The sequence below is a fragment of the Ornithorhynchus anatinus genome, chromosome X5 (assembly GCF_004115215.2).
Source record: "Ornithorhynchus anatinus isolate Pmale09 chromosome X5, mOrnAna1.pri.v4, whole genome shotgun sequence".
NCBI lineage: Eukaryota > Metazoa > Chordata > Mammalia > Monotremata > Ornithorhynchidae > Ornithorhynchus > Ornithorhynchus anatinus.
This window is the reverse complement of record NC_041753.1, coordinates 54,493,773-54,520,652: the sequence shown is the minus strand read 5'-3', so window position 1 is coordinate 54,520,652 and position 26,880 is coordinate 54,493,773. Positions and strand designations below refer to the sequence as shown.

Sequence of the window (26,880 nt, the reverse complement as noted above, 5' to 3'; positions counted from 1 at the left end):
ACAGAACAGTGGTGTTAATGCAGTAGAACTCTGAATTCCTGAAGGTTTCAGGAGGCTGGAGCCTTTAAAAAAATCCTTAGGTGGTATTGCTGTATTTTAATATCTGTAGGGTCCATGAGATTCAAAGACAAAGGGATAACATGAGCAGAAATATTACTGGATCGTATACACGAAACAAAGGACCATTAGAAATTATCAACATAAAGTTAAACATAAGACATAAATATTTGGGGCCTGCCTGGTTTAGTTAGACTTACCATATCCTAATGCATTTTCTACCACAGGAAATACAATTCAAAAAAGGAAACAAAGTGAAGGGGTATATTACTGTGATATCCATGAAAGGGTGTTAAATCTTGTAATACCCCTTGATTGATAGCAGACTCCTAAATTCTAAATGCAGACTAGAAAAATGAGAGTGTATGTGTGTGTTTGAGGGGTGGGATAGAAATGGAGTTACTTCCGTTTGTTTTATAATTACATAGAATAAATAATAATAGTTGGCTCTCCAGTGAATTCAAGGCTATAATACCCTCCCTAGACTCTCCTGTCGTTTTAGAAACCTCTTGAGTTGTGTTTTTCCCAGTTCCATTTTCGATAAGCAAAACCCTGCTAGTTACAACTTTTAATTCACTCTAAAGTAGTCTGTCATTCTCTATTTTGTCTTAGATACCAGTTCACACCAACGTAGTGAAATATGTCCTAAACTAATGTCACAATATTTTAAAAATGCTTTTGTGAAAACTTTGTAGTAATACATTTCAAGCGTTATGGTCTCCCTAATTTGAATTTTACAAATAAAATAAAATTACTTCAATTAAATGGGTTGCCCTTAAGATTCCTTCCCTATCTCAGCCAGAAGGGAAATAAAGTTGCTAAAAATAAACTACTGAAGCTTGTGCCTCTGCTGACCTCACCTCCGTATGGTCATGTCCAGAGCTGTTGCTGATATTATTTTTCCTTTGGGCCTTCAAAAACCCAGATGGAGCTGTAAAAGGGAAAAAAAAATATATCATATGCAGCCAGATAGAAACTCCACAGACAACTATGCTCTTGCATGTGTGTGGGCATACTTGCATGCATGCACATCCACAGATGCACGCGTGCACACACACACACATGTCCACACCCACATCCACTCGGATTTGCAGTGGGGTGGCAAATTCAGGGTGCTCCCAGCTTCAGCTGGTGTGTCTGAGCAGAGTTGGGGGAGGAGGTGCCGCCATCCCTATTCTACTGCATTGGACCCTCTGGTAGAGGGCAGAGCATTCCAGGAGCAGTAGGGACAGAGAGAGCCACCCATTTGCCAGCCTCCTTCTGTTCCCACTGAATGGGGAGACATGCTTGAGGCAGGGAACAAGTGCTCTTGGCTCAAGTCAAGAGGACAGAATGCCCCAACAGTGGGAGAAGAAAAACTGCCTGGAAGGACTTCTCCTCCGACCTCCACACAGCCCAGGGGCACTATGCCTCCGATGGTGTGTCTAGACAGACTAAGAGGAATCTGGCTTAGAAGCAGTCCTTCCTCCTTCGTTGCTGGGGATGATCTGCTTTTGTAATAATCATAATAATAACTGGGGTATTTGTTAGGCGCTTATTATGTGCCAAGCACTGCATTAAGCGCTGAGGTAGATACAAGATAATCAGGTCCCACCTGGGACTCACAGGTCTAAGTAGGAGGGATAACAGGTATTGAATCCCCATTTTACAGAGGAGGAAACTGAGGCATTGAGAAGTTAAGTGATTTACCCAGGGTTAGAACAAGTTCCTTTGACTCCCAGGCCAAAGGGAGTCTCACGTTACTTTTGTGGATTTGCAGGGTACAGGAAGTTCTGGAAATAGTCCGTGCTCAGTTTTATGCCCCTCAAATCCCCAGAAAACGGGGGACGTCTATGAAAATAGCATTCTTCATTTAGTGGATAGAGCCCTGGTCGAACAAGCTGTGAGGATGTGACTGAAACGCTCAGCCAACTAAGTCATTAGGCCTTTCTGGTCTTCACTTTACCTGAATATCAAATGGGGGGAAACTCTACTTTTCTCTATTTTATAGGGATGTTGTGAAGGGGAGTGGGATAATATGTTTGAAGCAACTTTCTACTTTTGTGCAAAAAACCGCAACTCTAAGTGAATCCAGTGCCACCTCTTTTTTTTCTGCTTCAGTTTATTATTGGAATGTGCTTTGCACACAGTAAGTGCTCAATAAATACCACTGAATGATTGGAGTAAGGGGTGCCCAGCTGCATGGGAGACTTTTGCGTCCATAGGATTGGCACTGCTTTTTTGGCGGAGTGGACAGCCACAACTCGTCTGCCCCGTTCCAGCAGGCCACGGCGCTGGGTCTGCCCCTGGTGCCTGCAGAATTTCTCCTACTGTCCCTGTTCCACCTTCTCCCCCACCACTGCCACAGGGATTGCCTCATGGGATCTAGGTGTGAGAGTAGCCTCCGGCTCGGCCCTGGAGTCCGATGAGGGTGAGAGAAACTTTGGCAGAATAACCCTCTGCATTCTCTCACCCTTCCAAATGTATCTTCTTATTCTTCACCCCCACCCCCCATCCCATCCTTCTTCCTCTTTCTCCACCCCAGTTTACCCCCCTGTTCACATTGGGAAGTTGGCACCCCTGCTTAGAACGCATCCATGATCATTTTGCAGTAGATTATACTTGTGTTTGCCTCATTTGATGGGGTTTTTGTTGTTTATATCATTCTGGTCTTTTTGTTTGTTTCTGGGGTAGCTGTGTTTTCCAGGATGACTAGAAAATGCCAGTTACCAGCCACCATTAGAGAAGGAGTATGGGCCTGGGCGTCAGAGGACAGGGGTTCTAATCCCAGCTCCGCCATTAGTCTGCTGTGTCACTTTGGGCAAGGCACTTAACTTCTCTGTGCCTCGCTTCTCCCATCTGCAAAGTGGGGATTCAATACCTTTTCTCCCTCCTACATACTATGAGCCTATCTGGGGCCTGATTATCTTGTCATCTACACTAGTGCTTGATTCACGTGCCTGAAGCACAGTGCTTGACAGGTAGAAAGTGCTCAGCAAATACCAGAATTATTAGAATTATTAGTAGTACAATCATTAGTAGTAGTAGTAGTAGTGCCAGTCTTCTCTGTTAGATGCCATTTAAATATTTCTCTTTGGACTGTTCAAATTCTGTGTCCTTGGTTCATGCCTGGCCCTGTTCTGTTGAGCTATGCGGAGCTTTACCGGGGTGCTATTGCCATGTCAAATGGGACCATGATCATTTCTATTTTGAACAGTAGCACGGCTGCACTCAGCTCACTTTTCGTCCAAGGGGCCAAGATTGCTGGGTAGGTCAGGGATTAATGACAAAATCTTTTTTCAGCCAACTGGCGATAGTTGTAGTAGCACTTATTGAGCCCCACTTGGAGAGGTGCACGATACTGGGTGCTTGGGCAGTACAGAATGATGAAGTGACCCATTCCCCGTGCACAGGGAGATTACACTCTTATTGGGGGAATCAAACATAAAAATATTTAGAACTAGAGAGGTCAAAATAAGTACAGTGGGACCTTTCTCCCAGACCGCCTTTTCCACTCTTGCTCAGGTTTTGGAAGAGGAGGAAGGAGTAGATTACCCTGGGACTGACCTCTCTCTTGAACATCTAGAACCTTGACTGAGGAAATGGATAGGATTCCGGAACTCTTAGAGAGCTTTTTAATGCCTGAATATTTATGAGGATGGATTTTGTTTTTAGATTATTATACATAATGAGTTGTAAATGCCAGAGCCCATTGTTTTTCAATTTGGAAATGGTTTTTGTAAAAGTGACCAAAGGCTAATAAGTGAGGGGGCAGCCCGTGAATACCATAAAATAAACAAGACTATGGTAATGGCAGTTTTGAGCTTCCCTGTGTTTCTACTAATAGTTAGATGTTGATTTTCTCTAGAGAGCTGTTTTGGAATTTTATTAGTTGGCATCTTTGGACGGCGGCTTGCAGATATCAAATCATTTATAATTTTTATTTTTTTCCCCTTATTTGTCTTGCGAGAGACATCACCTGGTGCAGGATAGACCTGCACTACGTAGCACTTGTTAGAAAAAAGCAAATGGCTTTAACCAATAAACCGTCCCACTAGCTGGATACCACCGATCCTAAATTTATTTAAGAAATGTTCTTTCTCTTTTCAAACTAGCATTTCCCTGGTGTCTGGAAGAGAAACGGGAGATAGATGTCCACCCCAACGGATCCGGGCGCCATGCCTCACCCTGGGCCTTCACCAGGGCCAGGCCCCTCCCCTGGACCGATTCTGGGACCTAGTCCAGGACCAGGACCGTCACCGGGATCAGTTCACAGCATGATGGGACCAAGTCCTGGACCACCAAGTGCCCCACATCCATTGCCAACGATGGGGTCTGCTGATTTTCCACAAGAAGGCATGCACCAAATGCATAAGGTAACAATATGTACTTCCCCTCGGTCTGTGACTTCTGAGTCATATCTGCTTAGTTGGGCTGACAAAAAACAAGATTTTCCTACTGCCAACTCATAAGAGCATTGAGTTATATTTTGTTTCTTGTACGTCATTTTAAATACCACCTAAATTCATGGTAATCTTTAACATTTGTTATGGGATACGGATCATAAAAGCCCAATCTGGAACTTTGGACCCTGGGTTGAATCTACAGTTCTGGCAATTAGACGGTATTCTTCGGCTTTAAACAGGGAAAGTTTTGGCATGGGAGTCATGGATGGCAGGTTAGTTTGGAGCATCAGGTTGTACGTTCCAGCGAAGTCCAGATCATTTTTACAAGGCCTGTTAAAAATCTGGCCATTCCATGGAAAACTCTGAAAAACCTTTTGCCTACTAACTATAACTTCTTTTTTTTTTTAACAATAGAATTTTGCTTCTTAAAGGGCAATGGCTTTGTTGGAGTGAAATGGAAAGAAAAGGCTTTAGTCTGAATTTTTTTCTGGAATTTCTCAAAATACATTTCAAAACTATTTGTAGGGTATCTTTTTTGGGGCTTTGAATTAAGGCTCTGTCTCCTGCAAATCCTGCAGCATCTTCAGCTGATCTGCTTATGACATCAGATTGTTGCCGTGGGAATGATTGTGATGGCACAAATTTAGAATTATAGCTTCCCGGCAGACTCAAACGAAAAGCTGACAACATTCTCACTGACAATTATGGTACTTGAGAATTTCAGCATTTAAAGGAAAAAGCTGACTAACTGATGAGCATTTGAATGCTTAGCCAATTAGGTGGGACTCTCAAATAATTAATTTCTTTTAGATTGCTTCCATCTTGACCATACACCAAACACCCAGTTCTGCTTTAACTTGGTCTTGGATTGCTCGATTTGGATATAGTGCCATGTAAGAACTAGGGAATATTTTTTGTTCGGTATAGAATCTGTTCTGGTCTAGCGTGACCCACAAGTTGGCACAACTAGATGAGGTGTAGGAAGAAGTGGTTGTGCTCATGGTTTTGATCCTGGCTTGATGCCACTAAACTTCCCTGCCTCTGCCTCAGCCATTCTCTACAGTACGTTTTTGGTTTGTTTGTTTTTTGTAACTTCACAGCGTATAATACAGTAAAACAGCAGTGAGTGGCAGGAAAATGCTTTGGCAGAAGCAATGCCCTATATGAAAAAAAAAAAGGTAATATTATTCTGGTAGTGACAGACATGCACTATAGCCTGTCGTGATGGTGTCTTTGAGCCCTCCCCGCTCAACCCGTTAATTCCCATTGAATTCATCGTTAATATTATTGTGATTTTTATTATTCCTATAACAAGAGGGTCTTTAAGAAGATAATTCCCATGTTGAAGAGGAAGTCCCTGTATACATCAGCCGTGTAAGCTGGTAGTGGCTAGGAGTTCCACGTCTCCGGTTGCTCAGTGGAGCTCTCTTTCTTGCTGGGTTCAATTTGTTTACTGCCCTGTTACTTTATTACCAAATATCCCTCTCCTTTGCTTTCACCTCCTTCCATTAGCTCCTGGGACAAGGTTGGGTTGGCACAGACTTATCCCAGCTGGGCTGGGGCAGGCGGTCTAGGTCCCCAGTGCACTGAACCGGAAGAACCGGGTGCCTGACCAGAAATGCTTGGTAACTCACTTCTTTCGGGCAGGTGGAGTTGAACCCTGGGTTGCAATCTCAACCTCATGTGCCTCTCTCTTTTTCAGTGGTATTTGTTAAGCACTTCCTGTGCCGGATACAGTGGAAAAGAGCCTGGGCTTCGGAGTCAGAGGTCATGAGTTCGACTCCCGGCTCTGCCACTTGTCAGCTGTGTGACTATGGGCAAGTCACTTAACTTCTCTGTGCCTCAGTTCCCTCATCTGTAAAATGGGGATTAACTGTGAGCCTCACGTGGGACAATCTGATTACCCTGTATCTCCCCCAGTGCTTAGAACAGTGCTCGGCACATAGTAAGCGCTTAACAAATACCAACATTATTACTAAGCACTGGAGTAGATGTAATCTAATCAGGTTGGGCACAGTCCCTGTCCCACATAGCCCCCAGTTTACAGATGAGGTAACTGAGGCACAGAGAAGTTAAGTGACTTGCCCAAGGTCACACAGCAGGCATAATAATAATAATAATAATAATAATAATTGTCGCATCTCTTAAGCTCTTACCATGTGCTAGGCACTCTACTAAGCGCTGAAGTGGATACAAGCAAATCAGGTTGGACGCGGTCCCTGTTCTGCATGGGGCTCATGGTCTTAATCCCCATTTTACAGAAGAGGTAACCAAGGCACAGAGAAGTGAAGTAACTTGCCCAAGGCCACAAGGCAGACAAGTAGTGGAGCCGGGATTAGAACCTTTTGACTGCCAGGCCTGTGCTCTTTCCACTAGGCCACGCTGCTTCTCCGGAAGAGTTTCCAGACATATCTGACTTGGGGACACCACAACCAGTACCGAGTCCCAGATTTCCTTCTTGTGCAGTGCTCTGCCATCTATTCTTATCCAAACCCCAATATCTGCCACTTCTAACTTCTTTTGGATCAGTCCATCAGTGATGTGGTTTGAGTGCTTACCGTGTGCTGAGCACTGTCCTACTCTTTCTGTTTACTTGCCACAACTTTTCCAAGTTAAAGGGACATCTCCTCGAGGCAGCGTCAGGAGGTTCCCTTTTTTGTGCTCCTTCCTCCAGTTCACACAGAGGAACTGCTCCTTTCTCTCCTTTCCAACCCCTCCCTACCACGGTTTGGTTCTTGTCAGCAGTAATCAAGCACAATGGCCTCTTTCCTTGCTCACTACCACTTGATTTCTCTTGAACATCTGAAAGAAATACCATTCCTTTTCTTCCAGTGCTTTGAATTTTTATTAAAGCTTTTCCAGTTTGCTTGGATGTGAAACTTGCTGAATGGCCTAGTTTACTCACTTCTGTCCTTCTTTCCCCATTTCTATCTCAAACCTCCTTAGTCTTTCTGCTCTCTTACCACTCCAGTTATAGTACTTCAGCGGGTTGTACACATTTGTATGGGGCAGACATTATTATGGCAGGTTTAAATAATAAAAAGGGACCTAATGTTCTGTCCTAATCGAACTAATGTTAAAAGCCGTATTTTCAAACAGTAAAAGCTAACCAGTAGTTTCTTTTTGCCACAGTTCCACATGGTAGACCTGGAAAAAAGCCATTCAGGGCCATGTAGACAATGCCCAAGGGGGATTCCTTCCTCATTTGTACCTTCTGATTGGTTTGGAAGTTCACTTGAGTGACAGTGGCTACTGGGGGGTGGCGGGAGGGCGTGTTGGTAGTTTTAGAATCTTCACCCTCTCCCAGTACCGTGTCAGCAGAGATTACTTTTTTCCCCGAGACCAGTGAGAGAGACTAGTATTTACATGTGTTAACCCAACCCATTGTGTTATCAGCATATTGGTGATACAGGGCATAAAGCTGGGACAGAAGTCTGCCACCTCGGCAGTATACTGACCCAGGATTCATCGACAGATAAGGAAGGGGATGGCGTCTGCCAATTCTGTTGTTCTCTTCTAAGTGCTTAAGTACAGTGCTCTGCCCACAGTAAGTGCTCAGTAAATACCACTGAGTGATAAGGAAATAGAAAACAGAATCAAGAAGGCCAGTATATCCTTTGGGAGACTGTCAAACAGATTATGGCAGCGATGTGGCATCAGATTCCAGAGCAAACTCAAGGTCTTGTGGGCCGTACTCCATATCAAGTGGCAAAACAAACTCACGAGTAATGGAATTCTGGAACACAATCAGCCTCCTAGTATCGAAGCTATGCTCACGTAAATACAGCTACACTGGTTTGGACATGTGAGGAGAATGAGTGTGGGATAATGCTGTAATTAATTATTATACAGCTGCTGTATGTGAGGAAACTCAGAGAAACTATAATAGTGACCAGAGCTGGTCAGAGCTTGCCTAAGAGTTTGCAGTTTTAGCATGACTGGAAAACTCTGGGCTTGTCATTCAGACTGGGACATTTATAAACTCTAAGGAAAATATGAACAAAAGAAAGCCAGTCATTGTGATGAGAGGAGAATGAATAATGCAGTGATGAAAAATAAAAATGATATAAAATAAAATCTAATTAAGTGTCTAGTTCATTCAGTCGTATTTATTGAGTGCTTACTGTGTGCAGAGCACTGTACTGAACACTTGGAATGTACAGTTCACTCAACACTTGAGCCATCCACAAAGATATTTATAAACCCCGCATAAAATAGGCACCCTACCCACACCTCTCTTCCACCGCCTCCACTCCCCTGAAACTCCTCTCTTCAAAGTCACCAATAACCTCCTTGCCAATCTAATTGTCCCTGAACTCTCAGCAGCCTTTGATACTGTGGACCACCCCTGTCTCCTGGGAAACACTATTTAACCTTGGTTTCACTGACACTGTTCTCTTCTGGTTCTCCTCATACCTCTCTGTCTGTTTCTTCTCAGTGTCTTCCCTGGTTCCTCTGCGCCTCCAACCTTCGCAGTTCTGAGACCCCTTCTTATTTTCCGTTTACACCCACTCCCTTGGGGATCTTATCCACCCCTGTAGCTTCAGCTAGGCAGATGACTACTCCCAAATCTACACCTCCAGCCTTGGCCTCCTAATAATAATAATGATAATTGTGGTGTTTCTTAAGCACTTAACTCTGTACCAAGTGTGGTTCTCAGGGCTAGGGTAGTCACAGTCCCTGTCCCACACAGGGCCCACGTTCTAAGTAGGAAGGAGAACAGGAATTGAATCCTCATTTTATAGAAATGAGGAAACAAGAGGCACAGGGAAGTGAAGTGACTTGCCCAAGGTCACCTGGCAATTAAGTGGGGGGCCTGGGATTAGAGGCCAGGTCTTCTGACTGACTCCCAGGCCCGTGCTCTCTCCACTAGGCCACGCTGCCTCCCACGATCGTAATATTAGGACCACGTACGTATAGGGATTAGAAAGGACTTCGGGGGCAAGCCTAAAACCCTTTGAAATTTTGAGTATTTTGGCAGTACCTAACTTTCGTTTTTATCTGTTTCAGACCATTGATGGCATGCATGACAAAGGGATGGTTGAAGACATGCATTGTAGCTCCATGAAGGGCACTGGTATGCGACCACCTCATCCTGGAATGGGCCCTCCTCAGAGTCCAATGGATCAGCATAGCCAAGGTTCATGACGTTCACTTTCTTCATGCTGCCCAACCAGACTTCTTATTCCCACTCGTATTTAGCTTAGTTATTTGTGAAATACTGAACCCCACCCTTCATAACTTGTTCCGTTGAAAATTTGGCAAAATAGGATCACTGAGAAATGTGCCTAAGCAAAGTTGTATTGTATCTTGATTTTTTTTTTCCTTCCTTGAGTCTCTAATGGGATTTTTTTTCTATGCATTAGTTTATGTGCTGCATTGGGCATTATTCTGCCCTTGAGGTCCAGGTGGTGCTGGAGGAGAAGAATTGCCTGACCCTGTATCAGGCTCCACACAGGCTATTCTCTGCTGCCAAGGGGCAGGGAAAACAAGTACCTTAGGGGAAAGAGGTACAGTAATAATTAATAGTAGTTGTGCTAAGTAAATATTAATAGTTATCAATTATTACCGATCATTAGCAAGGCTAGTGGAAGGAGCACTGGCTTCCGAGTCAGGACCTGGGGTGTAATGCTGGCTTGGAGTCAGAGGTCATGGGTTTGAATCCTGGCTCTGCCACTTGTCAGCTGTGTGACTGTGGGCAAGTCACTTCACTTCTCTGTGCCTCAGTTCCCTCATCTGTAAAATGGGGATTAAGATTGTGAGCCCCACGTGGGACAACCTGATTCCCCAGTGACTACCCCAGTGCTTAGAACAGTGCTCTGCACATAGTAAGCGCTTAACAAATACCAACATTATTATTATTATTGTTCTTCACCACCTACCTTGGGCCTTGACCTTGGACAAGTCACTTGACTTCTCTGTGCCTCAGTTTGCTCAACTGTAAAATGGGAATTTAATACCTGTTCTCCCTCCTACTTAGTCTGTGAGCCCCATGTGGGACCTGATTTTCTTGTGTCTACCCTAGGGCTTATTACAGTGCTTGGCACGTAGTAAACCTTGGGGTAGATAATCAGGTCAGACACAGTCCCTGTCCCACGTGGGGCTCTTAGTTCAAGTAAGTATATAAATATATATATATTTCCTTTTTCTCCTACCAGTGAGAAGTAAAAGAAGGTTGTGTTTTGGTAGTATGTAAGGGATCCTCAGTCAGTGAGGCAATAGTATTCATTCAGCACCTACTTTTGTAGGGTACTGTATATTAAGTGCTTGGAAGAGTGCAGTAGAATTAGTTGGCACAACCCCCCGCCCTCATGGAATTTACAATCTAGGAAAACTTGGAGGTGGAGGCATATTTAATCTGGTAATGTCCTGTAACGTTTTTGGTATTAGTAGTGAAAATGACAGAATTTTGGTCAGATCATGACAGACAAATATGAAAGCTTTGTCCCCCATGTGGAAAACCTATTAATAGGTTGAGATTAAGACGTCTAACACTGATTTAGCCTTAGCATGGTCAGTTGTAATTAATCGGACAGGTGTGGCTCTTTAATGAAATCAGGGAATATCAGTCCTCATCTGCTGTGTGCAGGGCAAGTTCTTGGGAAAGTCCAATAGAATTAGTAGACGTGATCCTTACCCCTAAAAGAGTTTATGTGCCCTTGTGAGCACTGTAGATGAAAGGCTTCGTGTGCAATATAGTATTAGTAATAATGATATTTGAGCTTTATTTTAACTGTGCTTTTAAGTCCAAAAATATGTCTACCGTCATACGGGATGACACTGGCTCACCGAAAGCCAGCATCAATCAGGTATGTTTAAGCATCAATCCGGTATGTCTGATGGCTAAACTCTTGGGAGAGTACCATATAACAGATTTGGTAGACATGTTCCCTACCTACGAGGAGCTTGCAGTCTAGATGGGGAGACAGGCATTTTAATAAACTACGGATATTTACAGGAGTCCTGTGGGGCCAAAGCTGGGCTGAATCAAGGGTACAAATCCAAGTACAGGGGTGACACAGAAGGGAGAGGGTCAAAGGGTGAATGAGGGCTTAGTTGGGGAAGGCCTCTTGAGGGAGATGTGATTTTGATAAGGCTTTGAAGCATGTACATGAAAGCATGTACATCTAAAGAGGATGCCATTTTTCACTAAACTACAGTAACACATCAATAATTTGAATTGCAAGGAACCGAACAAAAGGGCTTCCAATTAACCATTTTTATTAAAGAACAATAGAGTATCCAGCTGGCTGGGGAATAGCAGTTGCTTCAAATTACCATTACTTTGAGTCCCTCAAAGTGGTTTGGGTTTAGTGCACTTAATGAAACAAAAAACATTTGGGGGAGCACATCAGTTAATGTCATTTTTAGATAAAAGAGTAGGGAGCAATGGGTACATTTATGTATCTTTAGCAACAGACAGTTATGGCACGGGTCTAAAGATTGCTAACCTTTACTCATAACAACTCATTGGTCCATTTAGAGTATTTGAAGAGAAGCATAACTCTTTTTCTTGAATTGTGTACCATCTGGTTCCAAAGATAACGCTGTTTATTTTTAGTACACTGAAGAGAACAATTTTTCTGTGACAGGTACATAATATTTAAGGGTTTTTTGACGAGAACACTCATAGAACTACTTCTAACTTTCCAAAGATTATTAAAATAAGAGTTTTTATTGTTTCTCTGGAAGGCAGGGTGAAACTAAGGGAATAATGGTCCTTGAAGTCTGAAGTAGGAAAACTGCCACTCTTTTGGGCTCACTTGTAAATGAGCAAATCAAAAATGGTTTTAAAAAGCAGAATCGGCAACTACTTTGTCATTCTGCTGATAAATGTCTATCCGCTTTCAGAAAAGCATTCAGTCACTGTGTTATTTTCAACTGAAGATGATTACCAAAATAAGTTTTGCAGTTTGATCATTTAGATTCTGTTTTCTTTAAGTTTAGTGGAATGCTAGTCATGTAGAAAGAATATTTCTCAGTAGCTGAGACATACTGTCACATTTTTAATGTCACACTGCGATAAGATGATCTTACAAAAAAAAAATCTGCTATTAATTTGATGGGGAAATCTTCACGATTGGTTTCTCTTTTCCCTCTTCTTTTTCCCATCAAAACTGATGCAAGGTAAAATTTTCTTCATGAATGATTCAAGTGACCAGTTTGCTCTTAATACTTGAATTCATTGTGTTTGTAGTACTTGGTGTGTCTGCCTAATGTTAGTAGCTCTATTTTTCTTCTCTTTCATGGTAAATATAGTACTTGAGTAAAACCAGTTAGTATAATGAAGTTAGGCTATATCACCAGCAAGAATACCGTGTTTATGCTTCTCAAGCATTATTAAACAGCTCCCTGTAGACTGTAAGTTCACTGCGGGCAGGAAACGTGTCTACCAACTGTTACATTGTGCTCTCCCAAACACTGAATACCATGCTCTGCACAGAGTAAGTGCTTAATAAGTCCGATTGATTGAACATATCAGTCCTGATCCTAGCTCCCTGAATTTCATTATGGATTGTTAAACTGTTAATAAGGCCAAGTAGAGAATTACCATACAGTTTTTGCATTAGGGAAAGCTTGGAGCAAGTGTGAGAAATAGAATATTCATTTTTGTAAGTGAAGTCTCACTATTAGCCTTGGCACCACTGGTGGAAGCGGGGAGGAGAAGAGGGAGAAGGGAGGAACATTTCATGGAGCTCTCTGAAATGTCACTTGGAATCCAAATATTAATTGAGAAACAAGTGGAAGTTAGTTATGGCAGTTAGAAAAAAGCAGATGCTGCAGAAGTTAGCCAAATGTTTTGGGGGGTTTTTTTTGTTTTTTCTTTCCACTTCAGTGGTTTCCCTGCAACTTACCAAGCTACCTTTAGGTCTTGTTGAGAATATCGATGTCCTTTAGCCCTGGCTGTTCACGAGTGGTTAGTCAGAATTCATTTCATACTTCTTTTTTTTCCCCCACCCCTTGTGAGGCATGAATTCTGGAGATGAAAATTACCTTCAGGGCATCTGGTCCCATTTCCCATCACTGCAGAATTGATCTTTGCTGTGCTTGTCCAGTCTTATTTTTAACTGGTTTAAAATGGCAGGTCTTCCACCACCTTCTTTGGTGGCCTCCTGTAACAGTCGTTGAATAATATATTGGTTTTGGTTCCCTCTTCCAGTTAGAATACAGATACAAATGTATTTCTGACCCCATTTGTTCCAGAAGTTTGAATGGACAAAGTTAACCTTCCTTTTCCGGTGCTATTATTCTGGTGACTGTGTGGATGCACTTCAATAAAGGTCACATAATGATTGGGGAAACCTTTTGATGTGAAGGCTTGGCAATTTTACATTCATCATCTATTACAAATCACATTAGGTTTTTTTTTTTTCCTGGGTATTCTGCTTAAATTTTACCGCTGTAGACATTACTTCACCATTTCAGATAATACCGTCGATCTATTCTAAGCCATTCCGGGGTTTTGGGTTTTTTTTCCCCCTAGTCTTCATCTTTCTTCAAATATCCTCAAATTATGTACATTTTAGTGCCTATTGGGCCAAGCTCACCACATTTGTTTATTTTTTTTAAAAATTCACTCGGGACCCCCGATTCTTTTTTTTTCTTTCTGTCTTCTGTAGGACTATTGTACCAATGTTAAGTATTCTCGTTAACAAAAATGTCTGGCATAACCAAAATAAATCTCAATCTGATTCGATAATAAACTCAAGAAACATTTCCAGTGGTTCTCTGAAACTTTCCTCCTTTAGCCTTATTATTGCATTTTCCCAGTTTGGTATCGGCCAGTGATTCACTCATGTCAGACCTCAAGGGAAAAAAAAAAGGATGTGATAGGGGATGTGTTTTCATAACAGAAACATACAGAATGCTCTAGGATTCGAAAGTCGTCGTCGTCGTCATCCCCCTCCTGCCCCCAAAGCAGCACTCTCTAGATGCCGATGGTTCCTGCAGGCTCTGTCCTTAAATGCCCACGTCCATTGCTGCTCTATTCCTGAACAATGAGGTGTCCTGCCTATTGCCAGTACACTCAAATGATTATTGTGCTTATATTTTTATGACTTTGTTTCATTTTCTTGAATACCTTCATTTGAGTTAATATCCTACATGACCTAAATCTTTCACTCTAGCTAATTAAAAATTCAGTAATAGCATTGAGTATAGGTCAGAGTCGGTCTGTGATCACCCTGTATCTTTTGTTTCAGGTTACATGTCTCCACACCCGTCCCCATTGGGAGCGCCAGAGCATGTGTCCAGTCCCATGTCAGGAGGGGTTCCAACTCCCCCCCAGATGCCGCCAAGTCAACCGGGACCCATGATACCGGGAGACCCACAAGCGATGAGCCAGCCCACTAGAGGTCCTTCGCCTTTCAGTTCGGTACAATTGCATCAGCTCAGAGCTCAAATTTTAGCTTATAAAATGTTGGCGAGGGGCCAGCCACTTCCTGAAACCCTGCAGCTTGCCGTTCAGGGGAAGAGGACATTGCCTGGCATTCAGCAGCAGCAACCGCCTCTTGTTAACTACAACAGACCATCTGGTAGGTTATGAACAATGTGCAGATCGACTTCCGATAGGACTGGGACCCCGAGGGGGGAACCTTGACTTGTTGCTCCCCATTGCCTGGCAGTTTGGGGTTTGTTTTGGAATTTTTCAGTGCTCAATCTCCACTAATCATTTACCATGATGTACATTCTGCTTTTAGTTGGGAGATTTCATCCTCTCTTCTTGCCTGGAAGTCTGGCAGTGGCAGAAGCCACCTGAACAGCCTTGTAATTTCACATCTTGTAATCAGCCTGATAAATGCCCAGAAGGCAGTGCCAGGTCTTCAGAATCCTACTGTTGGTGTCGTGCCGTGGGATCATTCATCTGAGGAGTGGGTGGGTGGAGGCTTTTACAAGGCCCACATCAGAAGAGAGTAGTTGAGGTTGAGTGGCCATTGGAAGAAAGCCAAAAGGACAATGTGGTTATTATCATCCTCAGAGAGTTTTCTGGATCATTTCTGGGTGACTTCTCTTTCTTTCTAATTCTAGCTGCTGTATCAGACAATTTGCCTCAGCAGGCCCCCATCATTCACCAGGACTGACTGTAATTATCGCTGCCCCATGATTAGTGTCTTTAGGTGATTTGAATTCATCGATATCATCTTAGCAACCCTAGAACTTATTTGGGTCGATAATATTAGTAGTAATAGCAGTGGTAGTCGAATTAGATTTATTCAGAGCCCACTTAGCGTGGTGTATTGTGCAAGGTGCTTGGGAAGTACAGAGTGACGTTCATTCATTCACTGTCATATTTATTGAGCGCTTACTGTGTGCAGAGCACTGTACTAAGCGCTTGGAAAGTACAATTTGGCAACAGATAGAGACATTCCTTACCTACCCACATTCCCAGCAAAAGGAATTTATACTCCAGCAGGAGGAGACAAATCTGAAAATATTTACAACTGGAGGGATCAAAATTAATTGATTAGTAAAACAGACATATGGTAATAATAATAATTATGGTATTTGTTAAGCATCTACTATGTGCCAAGCACTGTTGTAAGCACTGTGGTAGATAAGAGGTAATCACGTTGATCACAGTCCCTGGCCCACATGGGGCTCACAGTCTTAATCCCCATTTTACAGATGAGGTAATTGAGGCATGGAGAAGCGAAGTGACTCGCCCAAGGTCACACAGCAGACAGGCGGCGGAGCTGGGATTAGAACCCACATCTTCTGACTCCCAAGCCCGTGCTCTTGCCACTAAGCCGTACTGCTTTGACATATATATAAATACACACATATTTATGCTTCTGCATATATAAATGAATGCTAAGGAGCGGATAAAGAAATTCCCAAGTGCTAGAGTTGGTTGAAGGGGTGATATGGCTCAGGGTGGTGGGAAATTAATTGGGGAAACTTGTTGGAGAATTCCATTAGTAGCAGACAGCACTCCATCAGGTATTAATTGAGCAGCAACTGTGTGCAAAGCACGGTACTAAACACTTGGGAGAGCATAATAGAATTTGTATGTATGTCACCACCTTCAAGGATCATATAAATCTAGCTGGTGAGACAGACGCTAAAATAAATTACAAATAGGAAGAAGTAATACAGTGTATAAAATGTGGACATGAGTGCTGTAGGGGTTTGGGAGTACATAAGTGCTTATGTTGGGGGACGTGCTGATGTGTCAGTTGGGAAGAGAGAAACTGGGGTGATTGGAATCTAATCAGGAAAAGCCTCCTGGAGGAGATATGCTTTCTTTTTAATATTTTACTAATGTTATTATTTATTTTAATTAAATAAGTTATTAAGCATTTATGTGCTTCACTCTGTAGCTCTTTGTAAGCTCTTTGAGGGTAGGGATCACGTCTACCAACTCTGTCGTATTCTCCCAAGTGCTTAGTTCAGTCCTCTGCACACAGTAAAGGTTCAATAAATACTCTTGATTGAGTTTAGACACAAGCTAATAAAGTCTGTCACAGTCCCTGTGCTATATGGGACTCCAGAAGGACTTTGAAGATGGGGAGAGCTGTGGTCTGTCCGATATGAAGGGGGAGGGTGGGAGTAAGAGATAAGCGGTGGGAGAGAGGAGAATAAGGAATAAAGAGTGCAAACTGAAGTGTAGTGGGAAAAGCGTGGTTAGGTAGGAGGGAGAGTGCTGACTGAGTGCCTGTAAAACCACTGGTTGGGATTTCTGCTTGTTATAGAGAAGATTGGGCAACTATTTGAGGTTTTAGAGGAGTGGGGAGATGTCTGTAGAATAACATTTTAGAAAAACAATTTGAACAGCAGAATGAAATATGGCCTAGAGGGGAGAGACTGGAGACAGGGAGATAAGTAAGGAGGCTGATGAAGTAGTCGAGTCAGGATATGACAAATGGCTGGACTTCTGTGATGGCCGTTTGGATGGAGAGGAAGGGGTAGATCTGGGAAATGATTTGAGGAAGGACTGGCAGGATCTGCTGACAGATTGAATGTGGGGGTTGAAAGAGGAGGAGGAGTCAAGGATATTACCAAGGTTGTGGTGGTGTCAACTGTGATGAGAAAGTTTGCTGGAGATTTGAGAGGGAAGATTAATTCTGTTTTGGACATACTGAGTCTTACTTAATATAATTGACTATCTCAGCAGCTTCTCTATATCGCTCTCTTGCTTTCACCTTCTTTTGTGTGCTCTCTCTCCCTCTCTCTCCTCTTTCTCTCATGCTCTTTTTTAGGGTAGGTGGCCTTAATTTCTACTTTCAGGAAGAACTTTAAGATTGTTTCAAGTCTTCCAAAGTTGGTCATCTATTTGACGTTTATTTTGTTCCATTTTTCAATTACTATTTATGAGAAAACAGAATCTTTGTCGGGAGTTCAACTGGGCAGCATATTTCTCACTAAAAGTCATAACTCTCCATCTGTGACTTTGCCATATCCAGCAACAGAGAATTATGCTTTTAGGCAAGGAATAAGAACTGAAAACTAAACTATTTAAGAGAGTTTTTTTTCCTCTGAGGAGTGTCAGCGACTCTTTATAATGGAGTGTGTCCTTGCCTGCCATGGGTTCCACTGAACTAAAATCTATCATTTTTCCTTTCATTTACTTCTCTTTTCTTTTTGGAGATTAAAGCAATTTTGAAGGCTTCAGAGAGTATTTTGGTGAGGGGGGAGGGGTGTTATGAAAATCAGATGACTCCATTGGTCAATTTTTGAATGCCCTTTTTTTTTTTCCCTTTTACAAGTTTTTTTTTTTTTTGGACATTCAATTTAAAACTCTACATTTCATTTTCACTCACTGGAATACACTAAACTGCATAATTATTGCCCTAAACTGTTATTTGCCTAAAGATCTTTGTCAGAAGGCAGAGTGATTCCTGAAAGCACAGAAACTCAGTATATTTAAGATCGGGTATTCGCATGTATTTGTTTCTCTCCTGAATTCAGGTATTGGGATGCATCCAATTGCAGGTCCAGGCCCAGCTGGAGGACCTCCATCTGGAATGCCGGGACACACAGCTACAATGACTCCTAAACCGTGGGCTGAAGGTAAAACAGAAGGCATTTGGAATCTTAAATACTTATGGTCACTGTATTTTTTCTTTATGGTATTTGTTAAGGACCTGCTGTGTGCTAGGTACTGTACTAAGCGCTGGGGGAGATAGAAGGTAATCAGGATGGACACAGTCCATGTGTCACATGGGGCTCATACTCTTAATCCCCATTTTACAGATGAAGTAACTGAGACCCAGAGAAGTGAACTGACTTGCCCAAGGTCACCCAGAAGATAAGTGGCAGAGTCAGGATTAGAACCCAGTCCTTCTGACTCCCAGGCCTGTCCTCTTTCCACCAGGCCATTCATTCATTCATTCATTCAATTGTATTTATTGAGCACTTATTGTGTTCAGAGCACTGTAGTAAGCACTTGGAAGGTACAATTCAGCAATAGAGAGAGACAGTCCCTGCCCACACTGGGCTTGCAGTCTAGAAGGGGGCAGACAGACATCAAAACAAGTAAACAGGCGTCAATATAAATAGAATTATAGATGTGTACATATATACACAAGTGCTGTGGGGTTGGGGGAAAGGGGGGTAGAGCAAAGATAGAGAGTTGAGTTGACACGGAGGGGAGGGGGAGCTGAGGAAAAGGGAGGCTTAGTCTGGGAAGGCCTCTTGGAGGAGGTGAGCCTTCAGTAGGGCTTTGAAGGTGGGAAGTGTGTTTGGTGGCTTTGAGGAGGGAAGGCATTTCAGGCCAGAGGTAGGACGTGGAGCAGGGGAGAACAAGGCACAATGAGAAGGTTAGCACCAGAGGAGCGGAGTGTACGGGCTGGGATGTAGGAGGAAAGAAGGGAGATGAGGTAAGAAGGGGCAAGGTGATGGAGAGCTTTGAAGCCAATAGGGAGGAGTTTTTGTGTGATACGGAGGTTGATAGGTAACCACTGGAAGCTTTTGAGCAGAGGGGTGACATGCCCAGAACGTTTCTGTAGAAAGACAATCCAGGCAGCAGAGTGATATTGCCTGCTCCGTATAGCTTGAAAGGATGCTTTTATCAAGCCAAATTTTCAAGCCAACCTCTTCTTTAAACTTTCCTCTTTTTATTTTCAAATGCTGTGAAATAACTCCTACTCCTTTTTCAAGTGGGCAAGGTAGCCTCAAAGTCAGTATTTTCCACATAAGACCACGTTAATTCGAAGTCCAAGCTCACCCAAACTCTTCTTTCATTTCTTTTGCGCTGGCCGAGTGTGGGAATTAGTCTTTGAAATGTCCCAAATTTCGAAGGTTTAGAAAATCCACCATCCTTCCTGTCTCACAAGCCCGTAACTCTGGCGTTATCCTTGACTCCTCCCTCGCATTCAACCCACATGTTCAATCCATCATTAAATCCTGTCGGTTCGACCTTCACAACATTACTAAAATCCACCCTTTCCTCTCGATCCAAACTGCTACCACATTAATCCGATCACCTACTGCAACCCATCTTGATGACTCTATCAGCCTCCCTTGTACACCTCCCTGCCTCTCCTGTCTCTCTTCACTCCAGTTTATACTTCACTCTGCTGCCCTTCTGGAGCCCCATGTGGCACAAGGTCTGTGATAGACTTTATTAGCTTGTATCTACAATCAATCAAGAGTGTTTATTGAATGCTTACTGTGTGCAGAGCACTGAACTGAGCACTTGGGAGAATACAACAGAGTTGGTAGACGTGATCCCCACCCTCAAAGAGTTTACAACGAGCTTCAGAGTTAAGCACTTGGTAACTTGGTTGCCCACCCATCTCCGCATCAAACAGAAACTCCTTACTTTAAAGCACCCAAACAATTTGTCCCTTCTTACGTCACCTTGCTACTCTCCTACTGCAACCCAGCCCGCACACTTCCCTCCTCCAATGCCACCTTTCTCTCTGTACCTCAAGCTCGTCTATCTCACCGCCGACCCCTCACCTACGTCCTGCCTCTGGCCTCTCTCTTCATATCTGAAAATTACTCTCTCCACCTTCAAAGCCTTTGAAAGTACATCTCCTCCAAGAGGCCTTCCCTGACTAAGCCCTCCTTTCCTCTTCTCCCCCTCCCTTCTGTGTCGCCTTGACTTGCTCCCTTTATTTATCTCCCTCCCAACCCCACTACACTTATGTACATATCTTTAATTTTATTTAGGTATATTAATGTCTGTCTCCCCCTCTAGGCTGCAAGCTCATTGTGGACAGGGAATGTGTCTGTTATATTGTACTCTCCCAAGCACTTAGTACAGTGTTCTGCACACAGTCAATGCAGTGCTCGTAATAAATCCAGTTGACTGAATGTCCATTTGACCATTTGACTCTGTATCCTAAGACATTCTATTGAAAGAGTTCTTCAATTTCTCTATATAGTGATTTGTAAGTGTCCACAACCAAAATAAAATAATCTTCGATGACAAGACTCTGCTCATTCAATTTTTCTTCTCTCAGCTAATTATAATGACGCTGTGGGTCTCATATGACCACTGAGCACAAACAATGATTGATATTCCACAAAGAATATGACTGGCGGGCAACAGGCAAAACTGTAGTGCTGTACCTGCAACCACGGAGAAACAGAGCCTCTATATCTCTGCATTTCCCTGAGGACTCGTGAATCCCTCCTGGCCTGCTAGTAGTACAAGGCAACAAAAATCTTGTGAGGCACCAATTGCAGTCAGCATACTGCATGATGGTGGAAGAGGGAGCAGGGAGATAAACATAGAATTATGTAACCTTTAATTTGTCTTGCTCTTGAGATATCAAGGAGTGCCCTCCTTGCACTTATCAGGCCTTGAATGACTTAGATAGATGAAATTATTTCTCCTTTTAGGCAGCCTGCATGTGAAGTACCTCTGCACAATCAGAATGAAATATATAAGCTGCCTCAGGGACAAGCATAAAACGTAATGATTAGGTAGTTACACTTTGGGCATGCCTAATTGAAGCAAGCTGTTTCATCCCCTATTTTCCTAGCCATGGCAAAAAGAGCTTCCATCCAACAGGAGAGGGAAATATAGATCTTTTATAGGAAAATACATTTGTTGTTAGAGAGAGCAGGAGGTTCGGTGAATAAGCAAAAGCTGACATCAAATACACATAAGCTTCTTTATATGTTGAGGTCACATATGTGATGGGTGTGCTTTATTTTCAAGCTTCAGATTATCTTGTAAAGTCCTCCCATTCCTTGTTAGCAATGTGAGGGTTGAAGCTGCATCTTTTTAGGTAGACCCTATATGTAAGTACATACAAAAAAATAGCTCATACAGCTGCCATATTTTACCTGCCTCTTCTTGGCCCACAAACCACCTCTTGTCTTGGGGCAGGAATGCAAGTGGCCATTTCCAAAGATGTTTTGGAAGTTCAATTCACTATCTAGTAGGGAAACGGTATTTTTCGTTATTAAAGTCTGAGGTTTTAAGGACACAAAAATCCATGCTTCAGATCTCTCTATCTCCTGGCCTTCAAGGAGAATCAGTGGATTAGGGCAAGTCAATGGGGTAATGATATTGTATGGTTGCCAGCTGGCTGAGAAAACCAGCCGCCCATACCATATGAATTTCAAGGGCCCAGTGTGAAAATGAATTGATTCCAAACCAGATGTACTGTGAGTTTGCCTTGATTTAGATTAAATTTGAGCCTACAAATAAAGTAATGAATATACCACAAATAATCACAGATTTCACCTACTAGTTGTTTTTCCCTATGTCACCATAATCAGATAACACCTAAAAAAGTGAGCCAACTGCATGCAGTTAGCAAAACGAGGAGAATTTCGACTTCAGACCTTCTTTCTTGCTTTTGCATTTGATGTGTTTGAACTTTGGGGAAAGATCAAGTAGGTTGCCATTAAAATGCTTTTTTGAAAACTCAAATTTTTATTGTCATGTATAGTACTAAATTATCACATTTTACTACACTGTGGATAATATTTATTTTTATTTATAATTAATTAATAGTTCATTATAAATGAAGTTAACCCAAGTGCCAAAATATGATAAATGCTTTCTGCTTTTCAAGAGTAAGTGGGATTTGGGGTTAGGAAAGCAACCATCTTCTAGTTCCTTCAAGAAAAGGAGGAGGGGAATTTAGGGCAGCTAAAAGGAAGAACTCTGGTGTAGGGCTGTAAAGAACTGTAACATTACCAGGAGAGATGGTGGAATCTGTTCCTGGAAACATTTAACCATTCATTCCATCATCTGGATTGATTTAGGGAAACCATGCCTGGAGGCAGAGGGATGAAATTGATGACTTCTGCAATGCTCCTTCAAATCCCAAGCTTCTATCATTTGATGAAAAATTTGAGAATCAATTTTTTAAAGAAGTTGAGATATAGGTATGGATAGTACAATGTAATAGCATTTTGAATAGAGCTTTTGAGGTAGGGCACTTTTCTGAATATAAGATTTTAAACAATGCCTTCTTATATAGCACTTGCTGATAATACTTTATACGGCTTTCGTGTGTGTGTCTGTGTCTGTGTGTTTGGGTGTGATGTCCTTTCTACACCACACTACAACAGGTTGCCAAAGAAGGCTGTAGAATCTCAGTGGACTGTCTTTGAAGGGGCTCAGCTGTGGTCCTACCTGAAAAATAATTAACAAAAAAATAGGTTCAGGAAGCCTGAAATTTGTTGGTTAAGAATCCTGAACTACCTGCACTGTGGTGATGATAATGATTATAGAATGTATTAATGGCTTATTATCTACCAAGCACAGTGCTCAGTGCTGGGATAGATGTACGAAATCAGATATGTCACAGTCACTACCCCACATGCTCACAGTCGAAGAAGTAGGGAGAGTAGGTATCTTATCCTCATTGCACAGACGAGGAAACTGGTGTAATGATGGAATTTTATGTAGTGCTTACTATGAGCCAGTTACTGTGCTAAGTGCTGGGGTAGGTACGAGATAATCAGATCAGACACAGTCTCAATCCCACCCTGTGCTCACAATTGAAGAGGGAAGGCGAACAGGTATATTACCCCCACGTTCAGCTGAGAAAATGGTGGTACAGAGAAGTTAAGTGATTTGCCTCAGGTTACCAAACAGGCAGAGTGATTTGCCCAAGAACACACAGCAGTCCAGTGGCCGAGGTGGGATTAGAACTCAGCGTGGCTCAGTGGAAAGAGCCTGGGCTTCAGAGTCAGAGGTCATGAGTTCGACTCCCAGCTCTGCCACTTGTCAGCTGTGTGACTGTGGACAAGTCACTTCACTTCTCTGTGCCTCAGTTATCTCATCTGTAAAATGGGGATTAACTGTGAGCCTCATGTGGGACAACCTGATTACCCTGTATCTACCCCAGTGCTTAGAACAGTGCTATGCACATAGTAAGCACTTAACAAATACCAACATTATTATCTCCTGACTCTGTTCTGTGCTCTTTCCCTTTGCTTCTTATGCTTCTTGTCTTGTGCTGTTGAGTCGTCTCTGACCCGTAGCGATGCCATGGACGTGCTTAGGTTGTATTATTTGTAGAGTGAGGGGTAAATCTTTTTCAGTTCTTAGTGTCTGGTTTCTTTGAAAAGTGCATTATCAGAATTCTCTTTCATGTACTAAGCATTTTTATTGTGCTATCTCTTGGGCGTGTTTCCTAAGAGCCACATATTTCAGAGCTTCACTCTCATTTCTAGAATTTGCAGTGTTTTAGGTCTCCAGTCAAATGGGAGAGAGGGTTTTGTTTTAGTCTCCCATGATTATTAACTGGGCTCAACAAATACACTTGTCAGTTATGAGTGAAAGCAGATAATCCTATGTGTAATTAGCAAATATAACAGGGGGAGGCAGAGAGGCAGTGAATAAGAAATTAAACTGTCAAACAAACAAAGAGATAAGCCGGAGATAAACTCAGCAAAGGAAGAGAGCATCTACCAGTAGTATTTTTGTTTCTGACTGGAAAACTTAAGCTAACTTTGGTGTAACTCTGAGTATTAATTCATATCACAAATCTAGCGGTACAGTCTAGCGGTATTGGTAGCTTCTATTCAGAAAAAGCCATGACCCTTTAGTTGAGATTGAGATGTGATTTAAGGACTGTCCAAGGGAGCTTACAACTAGTAAATATAATACGAGGATAACCATAAAATTAGATCTTACTGTTGTGCAGCTCCTTTACTTTTAAGCGCTAAGCTCACCTGTGATTCTTTTTTAAAACCCACTATGTGAACACATTAAAAGCTGGCCATCTTATTCATTCTGTTACCCCAGTACCATCTTCTTCAGTGTTCACTAGGGAATGTTCTTTCTCGAGGGATCGGTGCCAGATCACGTAGGTTGAGCTTACGTATTACAACCACTAGTACTTACTTTGGCTGTTGGATTCGGGGTTTGTTTCTGGTCAGTATTTTGCATGTGGGTGAGTCTTTTTTCATTTTGCAGGCCAGGCCCCAGATATGAGTGGAAACAATCCACCCCAAAAGCTTGCAGTTCCTCCTCCAAGTGGAAGACCGTCACCTGCTCCTCCACCTGCGCAGCCTGCTGTTGCTATGCCTGGACCGTCTGTATCCCAGCCAACTCCTGGGCAGCCTTCACCGATTGTTCAACTCCAGCAAAAGCAGAACCGTATCAGTCCCATTCAGAAACCGCAAGGACTGGATCCTGTCGAAATACTCCAGGAGCGAGAATATAGGTAAGAGTGGTAGCGGGCAATAGAGAGGCCATGTAGGGAAGCGTGTGTGGTGAAATCATAAGAGCTCAAACTTTCATTTCATCAGTGGCAGCCCAGATGTAACTCTGCAAAGTAGTTGCTAATGCAGAGTTGCAGATTGGGATTGGCCGAGTAGAAAGGACTCTGTGGTTGCAGGTGGCCTCAGATTTGGAAATTCCGGGTCCTTGAATGACACTTATAAGCCACTGAGAAGTTCCTGGTACTGGGGCCACACCTGTCTAGTGCTCTGCTGCTGTTTTCTTGCTTTTCTCTGATCCCTTTGATCCTGATAACCGTCTCCCATTCATTAGCAGAGTACTTGGAAGGGTCAGCTTTCTAAAGTGCGTGGTCTAGTGGATAGAGCCTGGCCTGAGAGTTGGAAGGACCTGGGTTCTAATCCCGAATCTGCCACTTGTCTGCTGTGTGGCCTTGGGCAAGTCACTTCACTTCTCTGGGCCTCAATTACCTCATCTGTAAAATGGTGATTAAGACTGTGAGCCCCATGTGGGACCAGGGACTGTGTCCAACCCGATTATCTTATATCTACCCCAGCACGTCATACAGTGCCTGGCACATAGTAAGCACTTAACAAACATCATTAAAAAGAAAAAAAAAATGGAAGCGTGGAACAACTTGACTCTCCTCATACAGTGATGTCTTTTCATGCCTTGAAAATATGAGGACGTTGGACCTGGAAAAAGGAGAAAGAGGAGGGGAACAAAGGACTTTTTTTTCTGTTATGTTGGACTCATAAGCATCTGCAGTCCCTTTCTTTTATCATCCTGAATCCCATTCCACAACTTCCATCTTGACCACCTCTTTCCACCCTCTTCTAACCCACTAGAGAAGCGGCGTGGCCTAGTGGAAAGAGCATGGGCCAGGAGTTAGGAGACCTGGATTCTAATACCAGCTGTGCCATTTGCCTGCTGTAATTGTGGGCGAGCCACTTGATTTTTTTTTCCCCTTATGTATGGTATTTGCTAAGCACCTACTAGGTACCAGACACACTAAGCACTGGAGTAGAAACACGCTATTCAGGTTGGACCCAGTCCGTGACACACGGCTCACGGTCTTAATCCCCATTTTATAGATGAAGTAACTGAGGCACAGAGAAGTTAACTGACTTGCCAAGTCCTTCTGTTTCGTAAGGCTGTGCTCTATCCACAAAGTCACACTGCTTCTCTGTGCTGCAGTTTCCTCATTTGCAAATGGGGGATTAAATACATGTTCTTCCTCCTCCTTAGATTGTGAAACCCAGAGATTGTGTCTGATCTGCTTGTACTGGGCCTACCCCTGCATTTAGTATAGTACTTGGCATATAGCGAGTGCTTAATAACAACCACAATTATTAATAAGACTTTCAGCGATCCTAGATTCTCATAGTATAAATTCTGTGGAGGGGTGGGAGGGGGCAGTGAAAATTGGAGCGGCAGGTAAGGGAAGAAAAATCTTACCTATTACAAAGGATAAGGGCAGAACAAAGTAGCTCTATGGACTCCGGTACTATATGTTACTGGACTCTTCCCTCTTGCCCAGTCATCATTATTGTTGTAAAAAGTCACTTAAGAAGTAGTAGTTTGTCTCTCCTTTAGCAAGTTTTGTGTTCTTAGGATTTAGTCCCTGTCGTAGAGTTGGTGCCCGCATTCCAAATGGTATCAGTAATAACAGAAATATTGCCCTATATAAATGTTAGTGAAGACATGACCTAAGAAGGCTGCATTTTGCTTCAAGTGAAAAGTGAAAATTCAGATTAGATCATGTACTGAAGTGAGAAGCGATTAATTCCCTACTTAAATATAGACTTTTTTCTTCTCTTTGGAATGCAGTCCCAGTCC

The 26,880-nt window shown here is 42.7% G+C and overlaps 1 protein-coding gene across 5 annotated transcripts in view; it reads left to right on the top strand.

The window, feature by feature from the left end:
- SMARCA2 (SWI/SNF related, matrix associated, actin dependent regulator of chromatin, subfamily a, member 2) overlaps nt 1–26,880 on the top strand; it is a 168,939-nt gene that overhangs the window by 9,562 nt on the left and 132,497 nt on the right. For 4 of the 5 annotated variants that reach the window (XM_029056236.2, XM_029056238.1, XM_029056239.2 and 1 more), the window contains exons 2-6: nt 4,152–4,412; nt 9,453–9,582; nt 14,645–14,977; nt 18,351–18,452; nt 24,778–25,027. In XM_029056236.2, the coding sequence (XP_028912069.1) occupies nt 4,188–4,412; nt 9,453–9,582; nt 14,645–14,977; nt 18,351–18,452; nt 24,778–25,027 (1,040 nt within the window). In that variant the 5' untranslated portion in view covers nt 4,152–4,187. The remainder of the gene's footprint in view (nt 1–4,151; nt 4,413–9,452; nt 9,583–14,644; nt 14,978–18,350; nt 18,453–24,777; nt 25,028–26,880) is intronic. The other variant, XM_029056240.2, reaches the window with a different exon arrangement.